A 20,183-nucleotide genomic window follows, 5' to 3' on the forward strand; every position below is an offset into this window, starting at 1 on the left:
ATTTTTTTTTAAAAAGAAAAAACCTAGGTGTACAAATTAAATTTACTAATAAACCCTTCAAATTAAAAAATTAAAAAAAAAAACACCACCCTAGGGGTGGTTTGGGGTGGCCGAACCAGTTGAAGGGTGGATTGACCACCTTAAACACTTTTTTGGGATGGTTCGGCCACCCTATTTGATACAAGGGTGGCTTTGCCACCGCTACCGATGGTTCGATGACCATCTTTTTTCTTTTGTCAGTTTTTAGTTTTTTATATTTGCATTTAATTCTTAAATTTTAATTATGTATTTAGTTTTTAATTTTGGTATTTGTTTTAGTTTTTTGTATTTTTTTTTATTTGAGAGTATTTCCATCATTTTTATGTATAAAAAACACATATTCTGTATGATTTAATGAGATGGACTAATGGTGAGGGTTTTTTGCAAGAAAATGACAGTTCGATGAGGTTGATGTCACATGTGGTAGTTCATGAGAGCTATTTGTAAAGGGATTTGATTCTTGTACAACACCAATATAACAACTGTACAACAACCCCTCACATGAGGGTGAGCCCCAGTATGTGGGACCCACCCTCATGTGAGGGATTGTTGTACAGTTGTTGTATTGGTGTTGTAAATCTAACATTTTCCATTTGTAAATGAATGTTATGTGAGGGGGGAAAAGATAATTAACCATAAATTTATGTAGTATAATACCCTAATTTTTTAAAAAGATCTCGGTCCATTTATGCTTATAGACAATTTACGTGACATTTTGGTTTGCATAATCTAACATTCCCCATGTATTTACATTCTCATGAATGTGATGCTTGAGAATATGGATTCTCATAAATTTAACCATTCTCATATTTGGAAATGATTAATAATCTTATAGGATTCATGTGAATATGAGATTTGCATGTTTGATTTAGTTCAAGGCATCATGTTAAAAATATTTATTCTTTTCAAAGTATCATTAAGTTTATCTCTTTCGGTGTATAAGGCTGTTTGATACAATTATTTAAAAATTTAATAAAAAATGATAGGGAAGAAAAACTATAAATAAATTGTCTATACTATTTGAATTTTTTTTTTTTTTTTCTACAACCAAATAAAACTTTTTTTTTTTTTTTTTTTTAATAAAGTAGTTCCTCACGTTTGTATACAAATTTTACAATGGCCACAATCAAACCTAAACAAATGCTTAGCGCCTTATTAACAAAAACATATGATACGCGAATATTCTTGTAGTTTAAAAGAAAGAAAATATTTTCAAGGTCAATGGAATGTGAATTTCCACCTCTTTATAAGGAAATCCACATTTCCATCAAAAGATTTGGCATAAGTGCTGTAAAAAAAAAAAAAACCTACAATACCTATGCTATATTTTATTTTGCTGCTTTTTTGTTTTGTGGGTTGCTGTCTCATTGTTTTTAGTTGTTTTGATCTTACCGTGGAGACTTTTGTAACCGAAATTGTGTTGGTTCCTCTCTTTCATGCAGTCTCTACATTAGACTACGACAGCATATATTCAGCTTCAACCTCTTTGTAGTGGCTGTGGCTAGTTCTAAGTGGGGGTTTAGATATGTTTGCCTTAATCTATGTCTTTTTAGCTTCTGTAACCGCCTCGTGCGGTCCCTTGAGAAGATCGGGTTTGTTGCTTGATCTATTTCTTACTTGTAATTATTTTCGCATTGTTTTGTTTGTGTTAGATCTGTTGTTGGATAACTCACTCTATTTTTGTTTTGTTTTTTTTTTTTTTTTTGAAGGGTATTTTTGTTTTTATGATCACCTACTCTCTTTTTTTTCAAATCAATAATGAAAAGAATCATTTATTGTAATCATTTCCTTAACCGATTAATATATATATATATACGATTGTTGTCATTGTCATTACTTTATTTTTATTTTGGTAAGTTGTCATTGTCATTACTTACAAATAGTTTTTTGCTTTTAGAACTTCATTGTCATTAGGAGACAAGGGATGGCTTCTTTCAGCGAAAAAAAAAAAGGTTGAAAAGCAAATTTAGCTGATTGCTTTGTGGGTCCACAACTTTGTCCTCAGATTTACTTTAATTTTTCAAGTAATAAACACTAAAATGTTTTTTACTGAAGAAAAAAAAAATAAAAAATAATATATATATATATATATATAGCTGATTGCTTTGTGGGTCCACAACTTTGTCCTCAGATTTACTTTAATTTTTCAAGTAATAAACACTAAAATGTTTTTTACTGAAGAAAAAAAAAATAAAAAATAATATATATATATATATATATATATAAAAGTAGAATTCCTTATATCAACTTTATTTGATATAAGGGTGGCTTTGCCACCGCTACCGGTGGTTTGATGAGCATCTTTTTTCTTTTGTCAGTTTTTAATTTTTTATATTTGCGTTTAATTCTTAAATTTTAATTATGTATTTAGTTTTTAATTTTGGTATTTGTTTTATTTTTTGTATTTTTTTTTATTTGAGAGTATTTCCATCATTTTCATGTATAAAAAACACATACTCTTTATGATTTAATGAGATGGACTAATGGTGAGGGTTTTTTGCAAGAAAATGACAGTTTGATGAGGTTGATGTCACATGTGGTAGTTCATGAGAGCTATTTGTAAATGAGTGTTATGTGAGGGGGAAAAAGATAATTAATCATAAATTTATGTTGTATAATATCCTAATTTTTTTAAAAGATCTCGGTCCATTTATGCTTATAGACAAAATTTACGCGACATTTGGTTCGCATAATCTAACATTTTCGAGGTATTTACATTCTCATGAATGTGATGCTCGGGAATATGGATTCTCATAAATTTAACCATTCTCATATTTAGAAATGATTAACAATCTTATAGGGTTCATGTGAATGTGAGATTCGCATGTTTGATTTAGTCCAAGGTATCATGTTAAAAATATTTATTCTTTTCAAAATATCATTAAGTTTATCTCTTTTAAGTGCATAAGGCCGTTTGATACAAATATTTAAAAATTTAATAAAAAATTGGAATAGGACTTGAAATGAAAAAGATGCTTAAATTTTGTTTTGTTATATTTAATATCTTTTAATATAATAAACCGTTAACCCTGAATTTCAAACCGATGTGAAACCTCGGAGGTCCACCAATAGGGAAACAAAGTATTGAAATGGGAAAAAAGAAAAAAAGGAAGATGCTTAGCAAATGCCAAAGGGCGGTCCATGTGGGGATGCAATTTGCCTCGGGCAGGCCGGCCTCACCAACAACGCATAGTGTACGTACCGTTCCAAGCAGGCGGCCAATCACGCCAGTCGCCAAGGCAAGTTACCAGTAAAGCCTTTACGTATATTGCCTTATCGTCTAAGCAACTGGGAGTCACGGACTTTTCAAAGTCCTCTCTTTTTAGTCTTCCTTTACGGTCAGCGCCTTCAGTCTTCAGTCCTCCCTTACCCTTTCAGAGCCGAGCGTAGACATGGGTTATGAATTTTCTTGCTTGAGTTGTTCTCTTTGAGGGGTGCCGTCTCAGTTTGCACGCCTTTCACGCAGCTTGCAACTCCGTACTGGGAATTCAGTATCAAACAGAACAGGTATGTAAAGGTTGCAACTTTTTTTGATTTTGTTTGTAGTTTTGTATCACTGTTTTGAGTTTTTCTTTTTGTTCTACAAGTCTATTTCCATTCTTCCTTGCACTTTTTTTTGTTGTTGTTAGTTTTCTGGAATTTCGACGTACGGAATGTGTTATTCTCACATACATAAACATGGCCATTCAATTTTGACTGATGGGTGATCAGCCACCGCCTTATGTGAATCTGATTGTGTAGTGGTGTACTGTGGATACTGTTTCTTGTCGAGCTTAATGAACTTAATGGAAAATGGGCTTAATCGTAACTAAGCTGATGAAGCTGCTGTTGTTGGTCTCAGTCATATAGATTAATTTGTGGCTAATGGGAAAAATTTCATTGTAGAAGTATGGGAAGATCTTGATCTATGGAAATGAAAAACTGGGTGTCGGTTTTTTGGGTGAGACTAAATGCTTACAGGAATGGTTAGAGTAGTGGAGGAGGGGGTGTCAATAGAAAGGCTAAGTTAGTCTGCAGAGTGGACGATGGCCACATGAAGGATAAGAATAGTCAAGAGAGCTTCACGAGGAACCAAAACTCTGAGAAAAAGAACCCCTTAGGGAGACCATTTTTACTATTATTTTTTTAAATTTTTGTTCCTTTTAATCTCATGTATTTTTGGGTGTTCTAAATTCGTTTTAATGTAAGACGTACAATTGACCAAGTCAATGTTCTCCAATGGTCAGATACATCATGGAAAATGTACTTTAGTAGTTGTGAAGAAGGCAACTACATTTTTCAGCTCATGAATTCTCTTCTGTAATAAAGGCATAATAAAGGTGATTCTGTAAAGTCCATAACTCTGCTGGTGTATCGACATTCCAAATTTCTTCTACCAAAAAAATGAACTACCTGATCCTTACTCTTTCTTGTTCGTTTATGAGGTGATGATTCTAAAAATCTATTTGTTGGGAGAAATCCCCTCTCAACCAAACACACCACGACGAACACAAGAAAAAAGAAAAAGAAAAAGGAACAGTGAGGAAATACAAAGCAAAACATAGAGATTAATATGGTCCCTCAATGTGAGGTATGTCTACTGGTCACACCCATATTCCATTATAAGGCAAAAAAGAGAGTACACAAGTTATCGTTTATGGCAGCTAATAATGATACAAATAGCCCCACACATTTAGGTTTCATGTAAGCAAGAAAACTACCAAAATGCCTCCACATGATTTTGGTCAACAATATTCAACCCCCAAACCTCTAGGCCAACTGTCGCTAACTAAACATCAGACTCCTACAAACACAACACGATCAAGTTGGTGTTTTCCCAAGCTTGACCGCCCGCCTTTCTGCTTATCTAATGCTTGAGGTGGGCTTATACATTTTATTCACAATGGTACGACTGACATACTCTAGCTAAAGGTTTCTGACTCCTTCACTTAAATACTATTGTGTTACTCTTGTTTTCAGAATTGGGCTTATGTTAGCTGATGCTGGAAGAGTTTATAGGGAAGTGTTTTTTCTCCTGATTGCAGTGTTAATAACAGATGTTGAGTTGAAGTCAAATTTGTATGCCATAGGTCTATTGATAATCATAATCACGACTCTATGAAACATATATTATTTTCACTAGAGACTATCCTCTAGCTTTGATTATAATTTTTGTCCTCAAAGTTTATTATTTATGTTCTTTTCCTTGTTGTTTCCTTAAAAAACAAGAACATTTTTTTGAGCATATTATGAAAAATGAAAATTAAGTTTCCGAAAAGGAAGAACAAGATTAGAGCTTATATTCTTCTTCTTAGAGCTTGTTATTATTATTATCGTTATTTTTAGAATGTGGGAACTTCTGTGTTATATTTAATCATGTATTTATGAAAAACATTATTTTTCACTAGTGACTATCCTCTATCTACCAATATAAATTTTGTTCTCAAAGTTTATTATTTTAATTTTTTTTGTTATAAGTAATCGAAATATTATTAAAAAGTGAAAAACGTAACCCTAGTACACATGAAATATACAAGAAAAAAAATCTAGTTAGAAGGAGAAAAGAGAACAACAAAATCATGAAAATTCAGCACATTTGGAAAGACAAATTCAGCTGTCCAATAGTAAAGAGTATTGAAGAAAAAAGACTTAAGTTCCATCACCACCCTCGAAACTTCTATCATTTATTTCTCTCTGAAGACACCACAAAAGGCAGGAGGACACCATCTTCCATACAGCTGTACTCTGAATACTACCAAATAGCCCCCTCCAACAAGCAAGCAAGTCTACTACACATCTAGGCATAACTCAAGACAACTCACCACGATTGAAAATAGCTTTCCATAATGCACAAGCAACCTCACAATGGAAAAGAAGATGATCTACAGACTCCCTATCCTTCTTGCCCATACAACACTAATCAACCACAATGACATGCCATTTTTTTAAAGTTATCCATGGTAAGGATCTTCTTTAGTACGGCTGACCAAGTAAAGAAAGCCGCTCTCAAAGGAGATTTATTCCATCAAATACTCTTCCAAGGGAAGGGAGTGCCATCCTTATGAATAGGGACACTGTAGAAGGATCTAATATTGAACAATCATTTTTTTGGAGATGGCCCAACAAAGCTTGTCTTCACCTCCCTGAGTACAAAAATTGAAAAACGAAGCAAGGATATTTACTTCCTAATCATGAGCTACTCTAATAAAGCTTACATTCCACTGAAGGGAGCCAGTAGAAAGCTCCAAATGAAACGCTACGAAAGCATCCTTTCACGCAAGCAATACTATATAGATCCGAAGAAGCTTCCTTAAGGGCCTTATCCCCACACCAAAGGTCATGCTATAATCTAATTTTGGAGCCATGTCCTAACTCAAATTTAGCAACACTAGAAAACATCCCTAAGCCCCTCCAGAAAAGCTTATTTTCCTTAAAAAAAATAAGAACAGTTTTTTAGCATAAATTAGGTTGCTGAAAAGGAAAAACAAGATTAGTGCTTTTTTTTTTTTTATAAGTAATAGCAATTTATTGAAAAGTGCAAAGGGGAGCAACCCTTATACACGGGAAGTATACAAAAGAGCCCCTAAAAGGGTCGAACAGAAAATAAATTTAAAAAATCTACAAAAGTATAGACACTTAAACTATGATGTGGCGCTATCCAAAAATAGAAAGTATTGAGCAACCGCTTCCGAAGCTCCACCATAGATGTCTCTACATCTTCAAACAGACGAGCATTTTGCTCCCTCCAAATACACCACAGCAAGCATAGAGGAGCTAATCGCCAAGCCTCTTTAGCATGACCACTCCCAATTGCTGTCCCCCAACTATTCAATAACTCCAACACCGTTCGTGGCATAACCCACTCAATCCCAAATAAAATAAGAACGTAGCTCCAAAGAGCCCGGGCGACCTCGCAGTGAAGCAACAAGTGATCAATAGACTCCCCACTCTTCTTGCATAAACAACACCACTCCGTTACTATTACATTCCTCTTACGCAAGTTATCATGCGTCAATATTTTGCCCAAAGCTGCTGACCATACGAAGAAAGCCACCCTTGTTGGAGCCTTAACACGCCAAATATTCTTCCAAGGAAAAAATGGAAGAGATGGGCCATCTTCTCCTTCTTCTTCTTCTTGTTTTTAGAATATGGGAGAATTTGTGTTATAATTTATTCACCATGTAGGATACCCAGATACTTTGTCCCACGTAGTGGGCTCAAGGCAAAATATGTTCTCCTGAATTCCTGCGTATGTGATCTTATTTGTCGTTGAAAAAAATATTATTGAACAAGAGAAAGAGCAAGAATTGAAAAATTGCATTTGTTACATGAGATAAAACAAAAAAAATGGAGAAGTTTTGTGACAATCTTGAGTAAGCGCTAGAGATTGTGAGGGGTGATTGAATAGCCTTAGGAATATAGTGTTGTTTTCATCTGTTTAGGGATGTGGCATTTGATTTTTTGGAAAGGCGATGGGGTTAAGGAACTGAATCTCATATATGAAATAGACAAAAACATCTTTTTTTCTTTTCTTTTTTTGTTTTTTTTGTTTTTTGTTTTAGATGAACCAAAACTTTATAGAACAAGAACAACCACAATTACACGCCAGAATCAAATCTGGTCCACGGGGATTTGGAAAAAGCTTATGATCATGTCAATTGGGATTTTCTCTTGGTTGTATTGAGGAGATGTGGATTTGGAGAAAAATGGTGCTCTTGGATAAAACATTGTATATCCTCTGTGAGATTTTCAGTGTTGGTTAATGGCTCTCCCAATGGATTTTTCAGCAGTTCACGTGGATTGAGACAAGGGGATCCTCTCTCACCCTTGTTATTTGTTTTTGTGATGGAGGCATTGAGTCGAATGATTTCAGCTGTGGTAGGAGGGGGCTTACTCGAAGGATTTAGTGTGGGTAATGTTTCATTCTCACACTTGTTATTTGCAGATGATACTTTGATTTTTTGCAATGCTCGCCATGCTCAGTTGCGTTATCTTAGAAGCCTCTTTCTTCTGTTTGAAGCTGCTTCGGGCTTGAAGGTTAATTTGGCCAAGTCAGCTTTAATCCCTGTGGGAGACGTAGTTCAAGTGGAAGGTCTTGCCGATATTCTAGGGTGTGGGGTTGCTAATCTACCGGTGAAGTATCTTGGCCTTCCGTTGGGGGCTTCCTACAAATCTATTCATATCTGGGATGGTGTTATTGAGAAGGTTGAACGTCGGTTGGCCAGCTGGAAAAGGTTATACCTTTCCAAGGGAGGTAGAGTTACCCTAATCAAGAGTACTCTTTCCAACTTGCCCACGTATTTTTTGTCTCTTTTTCCTATCCCGGCAAGTGTAGGTGCTCGTATTGAGAAGCTACAACGAGACTTCCTTTGGGGAGGAATTGGTGATGAATTCAAGTATCATTTGGTGAAATGGTCTAAAGTGTGCACTCCAGTTTCAGAAGGCGGGTTGGGTATTAGAAATCTGGTGGTGTTCAACAAGGCTCTATTAGGCAAATGGCTGTGGCGTTATGGGATTGAGAGGGATGCTTGGTGGAGAATAGCGGTGGATTCCAAGTTTGGAAGTCTATGGGGAGGTTGGTGCTCCCTAGAGCCTACATGTACTTTTGGGGTGGGGTTATGGAAGAACATCAGGAAAGGGTGGGAGAATTTTGTAGGAGTCTCTAGATTTGAGGTGGGAGGTGGGGCTAGAACAAAATTTTGGCTTGATTTGTGGTGTGGGAACTCAACTCTTAAGGAAGCTTTTCCTGTGTTATTTGGAATTGCTCGTGCGAAAGATGCTTCAGTTGCGGATAATGTGGAGCTTGTGGGGGGCTTCAATCAGTGGAGCGTGTGCTTTTTCAGAGAAGCGCATGATTGGGAAGTGGATACCTTTGCTGCGTTTTTCCAGGTATTGCACTCGGTCAGTCTTAATAGAGGCAGTGAAGACAAATTGTGGTGGACCCCTTCCAAAAAAGGTTTGTTCAAGGTTGGGTCTTTCTTTAGCTCTCTGACTTGCGATGTGAGAAGTCACTTTCCTTGGAAGAGTGTATGGCAGACTCAGGCTCCTCCGCGGGCGGCTTTTTTCGCTTGGTCTGCGGCTCTAGGCAAGATCCTAACGGGGGATAACCTCAGGAAGAGGCATATCATTGTGGTGGATAGATGTTGCATGTGTAAGAGAAGCGGGGAATCAGTGGATCACCTTCTCCTTCACTGCGATGTTGCATACGCTATGTGGAGTGCTATTTTTTCTCGTTTTGGTCTGTCTTGGGTTATGCCTCTAAGAGTCCGTGACTTGTTTGCGTGTTGGTGGACGGCTGGGAGGCAAAGGAGTGCTGTTATTTGGAAGATGGTGCCGACATGCATTCTCTGGTGTGTTTGGAAGGAAAGAAATGATAGGTGTTTTGAGGACTTGGAGAGATCTTTGGAGGAAATTTTAGCTTCTTTTTTTCATACTTTGTATCTTTGGACGGTGGCTTTTGTGTCACCGTTGTCGTTTACCTTTGATGAATTTCTTGTTTGTTTTTCACTTTCTAGCTAGGTGCGTTCTCTTGTATACTGCCGGTGTATTGAGGGGCGCCTTACGCTTTTAATAAGACCTACTTATTACTTATCAAAAAAAACAAAACAGGACTCACAGGGAAGCACATAGCAGAACCCCAACCAGCAAACCCCTACTGCATCAAAGCTAGCAGTTTACAGCAATCAACTAACCAACAGAAATCAAACAGGTTACAACAAGGAATGAAGGTTCCACCTATACACCAACTCTAAACAAGAAGAGTTTATCTTCTTGTTTAGATAAAAACATCTTGTGGTGGCATGACTGATATATTTCTAGCCATGCACTATGAAAGCAAATTACTTACTAAACTCTCTCGCGAATTCTTTTTTTTTTTTTTATTTTATTTTCTGTTTTTGTGGATTGAAATTAACATTGTTTGGAATCCCAAAAAACGAGTCAATGGTACTAGTGCCTTAACTGACATGTATTTACCTAGTGTTCTTTTAGTTATTAATTGTTGAGCCACTAGATGGTGGCTCTCCCCTCTCCCTCTTGTAGTCCTGATAAGCTTAATTTCCTATGTTAATTTGGAAGTCAATCAGGTGAATGTCTCTAAATTAAACTACAAGCTTAACAAAATAAATAATATTTTTATGGTCCACCAAATTTTATCCGGAATGTGTTTCTCTTCCTTGCATCAATATAATAAAGTTATACCTACCTGGAATAGTTACCAAGGTTTTAAATTTCAAAAATATGAGAGATATCGGAGTTGTCTGGCAAAGATGATACAATATCAGGCCAATTTTTTTGCGGCCACCAATATTTGATTATTTTATTAGTTTGATGTTTTCTGATAGATTTTTTATTTATTTATTTATTTATTTTTATTTTTTCTGCTTTATTGGCCGGTAAACTTGGTATATCACCAGATATGTTTCATTTTATTTTCCTAGAATTTTCATATGTTTTTCACAATATTTATGATATTTTTGTAAATATTTTCTGATATTTTGTGGATAAATATGTTATCTCGGCCGATACATTTCTGAACAATAGTTTAAATATTGTTCTTGTTTATCATGACTGGTACCAATATAGTGCGAGATATTGAGATATATTAGCAATATTTTAAACTATGATTGCTACTGACATTTGAACTTTAGATCTTTCTCGTGCTACCCCTTCTGCTTCCTTTATTTAAAAATTTCTGGAGTTATATTAAATTTTCGCTTTCAAAATTAATGCAGCGGTAGCACATGTATATATGCATTCTGAATATTTATTTTATACTTTTTTTTTTTTTGCAGATCTAGTCAGTGAAAGATGGCTGGTTTTGAGAAAGACGATATACCTATGCTTTCAGACACAAATGGGCAGTCATCGCACGAGCATGTGGATTCCCAATTCCAGAAATTGGCATACAGGACAAGGAGTGCATCAATTTCCATTCCTATGAACTCAGTGGAGTCCTATGAAAGTGAAACTATCCTTGTGGGCCACACTGGTCCATTACGTAGTGAAAGAAGAACTCCATTCACACAGATGAGTGGTCCATTATATGTTGGCCGTAAACCTGAAAACCTTATCCGGCCAAATCAAGCTATAGCAGGATGCAAAACGGTGGAACCTTTGAAGGGAAACTTTCCTTCTTCAAATGGAAAGGATCCGGTTGATTGGCCGCATGACATCTACACGGGCAAAAATGAACATTTACTGAGGTCTGGGCAGTTGGGGATGTGCAATGATCCTTATTGCACAACTTGCCCAATATATTATGACAATTTCAAAGCAGCTCAACAAAAGAACTCAAAAGGTTCATCTGTATTTGATACTAAGGTGTTTTTTCTTTCTTAACCTAAAGGGTGTTTTTTCTGTCTTATCCTACTACAAAATATTTCATGTGGCCTTGTATTATATGCTTTTTTTGTCCAGTTTGTTACCACATGCTTGCATCATAGCTAAAAAATTCACTCTTGATATCTACCTTGTTGCATAGATTTTAAGTTTGATGCTGCTTCTGTCACATAATAGATTTCCTCCCTCTAGAAGCTTGGTATAAATAGCAAGAATCTTTCTTGTAATTCATTAATTATTTTCTTTTAAATTTGTTTCAACTGTTTGTGTAAGCCATATTTGCCATTCGTGGTCATGCATGCTCTGTATGTGGCTCTGTGGAATGATGTTCACACCTAATTTTCTTAGTTATACAATTCCTAGCATCTGGCAGTTTCAGATTGAGATGTCAAATCCTATCTATACATCTGACATTCAGCTCCTAGATGGTAAACCTAAAAGATTTTCATAAATGATTTTCAACATGCATTCACCTAGGCATAGAAACGGCATTCATTTAATCGAGATATTATGGTTACAAAATAAAGAACTTGAGGGCCCAGAAGAGATAAACCTTCAATTAAATCATCTTCAACACATTAACAAATACCCTGGTCAAAATTATGTTGTTATATATGTTAATCACCAATTATATATGTTATACTGTGTTTTACACAGTATTCAAAGTAAGTTAGCTTTGATGAAAATAGGTCCTGCTGACAAACCAAACTGGGTAATCTCAAAGAAAGGAGTATATACTAGTGCTGAAACATGGAATGCTATTCATACAAAGCATGCTGAAGTGAATTGGTGGAGGTTGGTATGGTTTCCTCTTGCAATTCCAAGACATGCCTTTATATTGTGACTTGCAATTAAGAATAGCTTAATGATGGGGGAGAGGTTACCGAGTTGGGGATATAAAGGAGACATTTTATGTCCTTTCTGTCGAGGATGTACAGAGGGCAGGGACCATGTGTATCAGTGTGGATTCAGTAAAAAAATTTAGGGGGAAGTTTTGAAGAAATGTTCAGTTGTGAATCCTTAAACACTTGTGAAGAAGTTGTGGAGTGGGGGGTAACAAAGCTCAAAGTAAAAAGTTTGAAGATCACATTGTACAAATTAGCATTGGCGGCAGTAGTATATCATATATGCAGGCAAAGGAATGATATAAATTATAAAGCATGTCAATATGGTGAAAACAGAGGAGCAAATTCTTAAGGGGATTGATTGGGAAATTAGGAGTTTGTGATGGGAGCAGGAAGATTCAAGAAGTTGTGCTATAAATGGGGGATTCAAGACGAGGTTCTCTGAAAATAGAAAATTGCAGAGTTTGGTTGTATGTAGAAGTTTGCAATTGTCTGTGTAAGTTTGTTGTTTGTAATGCAGTAGTTTGATATCAGGTTGTAATTTTGTAAAGGGTGTTGGATGTTTGAAGTGGTAGGTGTCTTTGTTGAAGCTGCTGTTGTTAAGCAGCTGAGGTCCAGTTTTTAACTGGAGTGTCTGGTTGTAGTGTGTTCGTTTGTTTTCGTAAAAGTTGCTTCTTCATTAAAAAAAAAAAAAAACACCAATTATCCCAAAAGCTCAAGTTTATCGGAATTTTAATTAATGTTTTAACACTCCCGCTCACGTGTAGGACCAGACAACACGTGGTCCATTATAATTGAAATGGAGGATAAATTGTTGAGTTAAGGTTGGAACTTAAGACCTCGGTTTTGATACCATATTCGTGCATGTTGAAAAATCAATCGCCTCATAGCACACGCACTCGGCAATTACTGGATCACCTCAGATTCTGGGGGTGGCCCTAGGGATTATTATGCAAGTGGAGTTCTTGACTTGCATTGTGTGAGGTACTTGTTGAGGCTTTGCTTGCCACTTGAACTCCTCTCTTGGGGCTACCGAAAGCATTTTCATTAACTTTTGTAACCAAGTGTATTGCACTTTCCTTTTCGGTGTATGGGTACTTTTTTCATTAAGCTTGAATTTCTCTTTGTCAAGCATGAACCATTCCTCCATTCCCCAACCCCAGGAAAAGAATAGTAAAAGAAACACAAAAGAGAATAAAACACATGCTTTCGTCTTCAAAGGGGATGAAAATTAATTGTGGTAGTGGCCATAAACAGGTTACAAATGGTTTGTAATTTAAGCGCTGCAGTCCTAAATCTAGTCTTGTATGGTAATATTCTCTTTGTAACTATTTCAGTTTTCCGAGAAATAAGAATGGATTATATAAGATATTTTTTCATTTTGTTCTTTGCTTTGGGTTGAAATCAAAATAAATAGTTGGTAGATTGCTGTGTTGTCTATAAAAAGGCAGAAAATTGTGTGGGGCTGGTATTTGAAGTGCGAGTGTGTGGGTTTTTATTTATTTTTTTATTTTTTTATTTTTTTATTTTTTATGACGAGGAATCATTCCAAGATAGAGTCACTTCGTGTATCCACTCCTATTGGGTAAACCTCGAACCCGTGCAAAGTTCCCTCTCTACACGGATCGGGTAATACTCTGGCTTCGCTGATAGGCTAGCCCCAAGGAATTATTTGCACCCAAGTGGATAGAAGTTTTAGTAACAGTTTTGGCGGCAATGGACATAATTGCTGTGATCAGGGTGATGGGTCTAGCAATCACATCTGTGCCATTGAAGTGGTAGTGGATTGGGATTGGTAGAGCTTGATGGTGATTTTTACTGGAGGAAGTGTTGGTGGTGGATACAAGAGCAGAAGGAGGTGATGCTTATAGTGCTTTTTAATGAAGGTGGTGCAGATTTCAATGGGGGTGGGGTTGACAGTTATCATCAATAGGGGTTGTGCAGATTTCTGTGGAGTTGGTGGTTATACTTTACTGTCCAGTGGTGTTGCTGTTGGAGGTGGTTTTAGATGTCAATTCATGTCGGTTGTAGTTGTTATCCAAACACTTTGTTTATCTATCTTTCTAGGAAAAAATTTCTTGAGGTTGTAATGCATTTTACTGTACCATTTTTCCTTTTGACTTGTCATGTTTTACTATTAATAACTTTTGTCATCTAGAATAATTGTATACAAAAACTTTTTGTTTTTAGTATGCATACAAATACTAAAATGATCTTATGCAGTTTTCCTTATTTTGAATGTTTATAGTTCCATAGTGCTCTCTATGGGGATGCTAAAGGCTGGGCTAGGAGATTTTATTCTTTTCTCCAACAATATATTCCTGGTGTCATGAATCCTCATGCTAAAGTTGTGCAACAATGGAACAAATTTTTTGTCATTTCTTGCTTGGTGGCAATTTTTGTGGACCCATTGTTTTTCTTCTTGTTGTCTACACTAAAGGTATGCTTCTCATCCTTTATTTATTTTTTAAAAGATAATCTTTTTATGTATAAAGTTAGATTCATTTTGAAGTTATTAATGTTGATGGGTTGTGCACTTGATAAGGCTCTACTCATATGGTGTCTCAAAATTTTAACATGGGTATAATGAGATTTATAAGAGCATCTCTAGCGATAACAGTCAAAGTAGCTATTAAAAAAGTACAACTCTCTATTTTAGCTACTTTTTTTTCTATATTTTCTCCAACAGATTCTCTATTCTACTCTCTACTTGCATTTAAATATTATTTTGTATGGGAAAAAGTGTGAAAGAAATAGGGAGAGAGAGAAAGAAAGAGAAAGAAGGAAAAGGAGAGAGAAAATAATAAAAAAACTCTTTGTAATGTGAATAGTGAATAGGTAGAAGAACCTATTTACTATTCACACTAGAAGGAAAAAAATTATTTTACCTATTTTGCTGGAGGCGAAAAATGGCTCATAATAGTCAAATTTGACTATTATGAACCATTTGCCTATTCTATTGGAGATGCTCTAAGGGAGACTAAGTAAGGGATAAGCAGAAGCTATCCGATTTGGATGCCAATCCAAGAAATCCTGGAGCCGTGATACAAGAGTCTCTAACAAAGTCATAAACCCTACTTGATTGAGAGCTAACATTAGATGTAGTGATCCGTCTGCATACCAAGTTGCCACCTCACAATTTTTGTTTTTTGTGTTTTGGGATTATTCTCAAATCTTATTAAGTCCAACATATGGATGCTAGATGCTATTTGTTAATCGGTTTGCATGAGTAAATATGAATAGAAAGAGGAGGTTTGTTTCAATGATACATAGCCTACTTCACACATATTATTATATATGTTGACAAATAATCCAGATTGACTAAATACCCATGTACACCAAACTGTCCAAAATGCCCATATAACAAAATTCCAACAATCTCTTCTAACACTCCCCCTCAAATTGGAGCATATATACATATAAACCCTGCTTGGAATAAATAAACTCTAACCGATTACAACACAGATTTTGTAAACATGTCAGCTAACTGGTTTGCTGACTTATCAATTTTTTTTTCTTACTTATAAATAGAAAAAAAAAACTAGTCTGCTGACTTCACGAATGATCTAGATATATCTCAATTGAGTATCTTGTCTCGAATGATCCAGTGCCAAAGCAGAGGACAAGGTGATGGCTCATACCATTAGTCAATTGACATGGTTACAATATCTTGTAGTAGATTGTCCATCTAAGGGAGAACCTGCTTAACCTGCATCAGTAAAACCTTCTATCTTTTGAGATGTTCATTTGGTCTATAAAGTATCCTAAGTCTAGGAGTTCTCTTCAAATATCGAATGATAAGGGTGACTTCTTCTCAATATGAAACCCTAGGAGTCTCCAACAACTGATTAATAACACTAATTGCAAATGAAATATCTGGCATGGTAATATTAAGATAATTTAACTTACCAACTAAACCACAATACCTGCTAGGATCTTCAAACAATTCTCCTTCATTCTTCGATAGTTTCTAATTAGGATCCATTTGAACCTCAACATGACGAGCACCAAATCAAGTACATACTTTCTAATTAGGATCCATTTGAACCTGTCTCTTCTAACTAATCAAGTACATACTTTCTCTGAGATGAATTGATACCTGTTTGAGATCTAGCAACTTCAATGCCCAGAAAATATCGAAGTTTTCCGAAATCCTTTGTATGAAACCTTTGCTGCAAAAATTGTTTCAATCGAGCATTGCCTCTTGAATCATCTCTGGTAATCATGATATCGTCCACATATACCATGAGAATATAGCCTACGCTAGCATGAAAGCTGCATACATCCCCTTTTGATTTCGCACAAGCCATTACATAATAGCCATCGCTTTCTCGGAATGTGGTTTCGAACCTTCCACCAAAACAATATAACCCAAGAATATAACTTTGTCAGCATGACAGAGCACCTCTTAAGATTTATATATGTTAAAATTCTTACTTTTTACTTTCCGATTTAAATACACTCCACAATAGCTTCTCTTATCTTTTCCTCTACCATTAAAATATGATTTTTTACTTTTAATTTATTCTTTTTATAGTCATTTCTTTTCTACAACCTAGTTCCATTGTCAACACTATAGCTCCTCCTCCCCCTCCCTCCCAGCAACCACAACAACAACCAAAGCTCCCATCTTCTTCTTCTTCCTCCTCCTCCTCCTCCACCCCACCAAAACCATTCTTTCCATCCTACCTCTCTCCTCCATCCCCTCCCTCCACAACTGCCCTCGCCACCTTCCTAGCCAACATCTCCCACCTCCTCTCCACCACCTCCATTGCCGACTACAAGGCCTCTCGCTTTGATATGCTCCGCTTGTACTCTGATGGGACCTTCAAGCCTCCTCTTAGCTCCAGCCTGTCCAACCCCAGCTCCGAGTTTCTCTACCTGGGTCTTTTAGCTAATTCCCATGGAATTGCCGACGGGGAAGCAGAGAATTCGAATAATGCTAGAGTCTTGGCCTCGACCCAGTATCAGAAACTGGGTTTGCCAGAGCTCAAATCGCTTCCGAAGCACAGTTTCAAGTAGAGTTATGGAAGTGTTGGAGTGGGTTCTTCTGGGAATGAGGGAAAGGTGAGGGAGAAGTTTTATGTTGAATAAAATAATGGATGGGGTAGCTACAAGGTTAGTTTAGGGAACACTTAGGGAATACTTAGGGAATTTGCTGGAGATGGGTTTTTGGGGGTTATTATTAAATTTAGTGAAGGGAAAGGGGTTTAGGAAAGCTGCTGGGAGTGCTCTTAGAATGCTAGGCTTCAATATGTTGTACTCTTCTAAAAGGAAATCTATCCCTACTAGTTGTCATTCTCATAATATTCTCCCCAATCATTGTAACTAATTCTCCTATATATGTGGAATGGATTGAGGGCGCAAAGTGTGGGAGATACAACCGTTCTTTATTCAAGTTCTCTTCCATTTTCTTTTCTCTTAACATGGTATAAGATCTTAGTTGATCTTTCCCTTGCCTCTTGTAGCTTAAACTTCTTCATTCTTCCTCCTTCTTCTTCTTCTTCTTTTTTTTTTTTTTTTTTTTTTGTCATTTCTAGTTTTTCCTCATTTCTCATTTTTGGTTGATATGAATTAAACACTTTTATTATTTGCATAATGTAGTGCGGTGTATGAAGAAAACTGTTGAAGATTTGCAGCTGAAATGTTTTGATTTCCTTTCCATACACGTTCTCATTTATTGTAATTCCATATTAGTGTGTTGCTTCTCTATATAAACAAGTGTAGATGTATCATTGAAGTATTGGGAAATAATAAGATATTTTCCTTTCTATCTTTCATCTTGGTACATAGGAATTTAGTTACACGTGATTATGAAAAATAAAACCTAAACTTAATGAAAAACTAAACTAAAAGGGAGAAAATATATGGAATTTCGTTTCTGGTCTCCCACCCTCTTTTTCTTGAGGCTTAGCAGTCTATTTATAAGGAGCGAACAAACCCTAGAAGCCTTAGAGATCCCATAAAAATCGTACTTCAAGCTCCTAGTCAAATTAGGAAGCAATCCTAGTATAAATCGGAATAGATTCGTCCAGATTTGCGTTCTTATATTGCGAGACATTTTTGGCATAGCAAACATCCGAATGAAAATCCTATTTCGCAATGATTTTTAGTATTTTGAGTTAGCCGCTGGTTTCAACTTAATCTGTTATTTGAGCTGAAAGTTATGAGCAAAATACTAAGAAGTGTGCAAAATCTGAAATTTAATTCAATCCGATTTTGACTCCAATTAGAGAAATTCCGATTTAATTTTTTCATTGATTCGGTTAAACATAACCACATCATCTAGGTCTTTTCAAAGTGTGCTTTCTTTCAAACTTTGCATTTTTCACCTTAAAGCTGCTGTTTTCCTTTAGTAACCTACAAAACACAAATCTAACATAAAACATTAGATTAAGACACAGTTAAAGAATTAACTAGTGTAAATTAAGGGGTTTAAATATAAAATATTTGGCATTCATCACAGGTATGAAGCATTTATGCATTCTTATCCTCAGCTATTGTAAACAAATGTGGGAACACATTTTCTAGGGCTCCACAAACCACAGCTAGTGCAGAAAACATTTGCCATCCATTCCTAATGCACTTCCATAGGCTACACCCACGTACCCCTCTCACCAGGGTTGAGGTTGTAGACTAAAGAGAATGTCTTGAATTTCGTTTTTGTTGCTTGAAGTCTTTTCTTGACAATCTTAGTTTAAGAAGAGAATGTAGAAGATGGAAAAGAAGATTTTTCTAAAACAGAAAAATATTAACTATGCAATAGATGAGGATCTAAAAAGATAAGAGGGTGATTGACTTCGGAAGCAATAAAGTAGAATGAAAATCTGGAGAAGTCGGGCGTTGAGGCTCCATCTTTTTGAATAAATTTGCCTTTGAAAAATCAGATGATACGACAAGAATGTATGTTTCAGAACTCTAGAAAGAGCAGTAATCTGGCTAATAAGTTAAGCAGTTTCCCATGACCTGTGTGAAACACTCCATCATCTGATGGCTGATGACATCAAGAGCCTGCTACTACAAATCTAGATAGATCTTTATTACTGCCCTCCTGCCAACGTCATGAAAATTCAGTGGTCCAGGGTCAATCCTTTCAGTTCACCTGTTGGCGATTTCTTCAGCTATTGATACTTTAAACTTTTTTATTTGTTGTTCAGTGAGACTTTTGGAAGCTCAAGAAACTCGTTATTTTATAATTCTAAACATAGTAGAATGCATGGAACATGGGTATACTGACAAGTTCTTTGAACTTCTATCACTTTGTATGAAAATCATATCAAAGCAAGCAATAAAGCCCGAGGAATGGTTAGTGATCATCATGATTGGATCCTCTTCTCTATATATACCACTTTTTTGTGGTATAATCTGGAATGTTATTTAATGTTTAGGCTGTGCGATAGCTCTTGATAGGTAATTGTCATTGTATTTTCTGCTTGGTTGCAAACTTTTACAAGAATCTGAGTTGTTTTTCTTTGCCTTCTTTGTGGTACAAGAAGCATAGAGAAAAATGGAGGAAGAGGGGAGGAGGAAAATAAAATTAGGACTGGATAGCAAATGGTCTTTCTACTATAAATCTATAAATCACATCTATTTCCTTTATTTAAAACATGCAATTTTTGGCTGAAAATATTTGTTGTTCATAGTCTCTATCTCCTGTGACCATGTTCCTAACTTCTTATAACCATGTTTTAGATTTGAAATATATAATTTTCTTGTGGTTTACTATTGCACAAAATTACCTGCTTTTCCCCACTCCTTGAATGCAGGATAATAAGTGTATAGTTATTGACTCGGCCATGACCAAAACAATTGTGGTTTTCAGAAGTTTAACTGATCTCATATACTTCTTCTATATGCTTCTTCAGGTAATTGCTCCTTCTCCATTTGCAGAAGCTGATTTTGTTTTTATTTATTTTAATATTAATCAGGTAGTTTGTTTAATTAACCTGCTAATATGGACCATATGCTGAAGCTCATTTA

General features: G+C 35.9%; 1 protein-coding gene across 1 annotated transcript in view; it reads left to right on the forward strand.

Annotated features, from left to right (window-relative positions):
- The first annotated feature begins 3,279 nt into the window (after window positions 1–3,279).
- The window catches only part of LOC133865716 (probable cyclic nucleotide-gated ion channel 20, chloroplastic), a 54,308-nt gene continuing 37,404 nt past the window's right edge, over window positions 3,280–20,183 (forward strand). The window contains exons 1-4 of the mRNA XM_062302160.1: window positions 3,280–3,546; window positions 10,812–11,340; window positions 14,452–14,643; window positions 19,970–20,068. Of these exons, the coding sequence (XP_062158144.1) occupies window positions 10,828–11,340; window positions 14,452–14,643; window positions 19,970–20,068 (804 nt within the window). The 5' untranslated portion in view covers window positions 3,280–3,546; window positions 10,812–10,827. The remainder of the gene's footprint in view (window positions 3,547–10,811; window positions 11,341–14,451; window positions 14,644–19,969; window positions 20,069–20,183) is intronic.

Source organism: Alnus glutinosa, chromosome 4 (genome assembly GCF_958979055.1).
Source record: "Alnus glutinosa chromosome 4, dhAlnGlut1.1, whole genome shotgun sequence".
Classification (NCBI taxonomy): domain Eukaryota; kingdom Viridiplantae; phylum Streptophyta; class Magnoliopsida; order Fagales; family Betulaceae; genus Alnus; species Alnus glutinosa.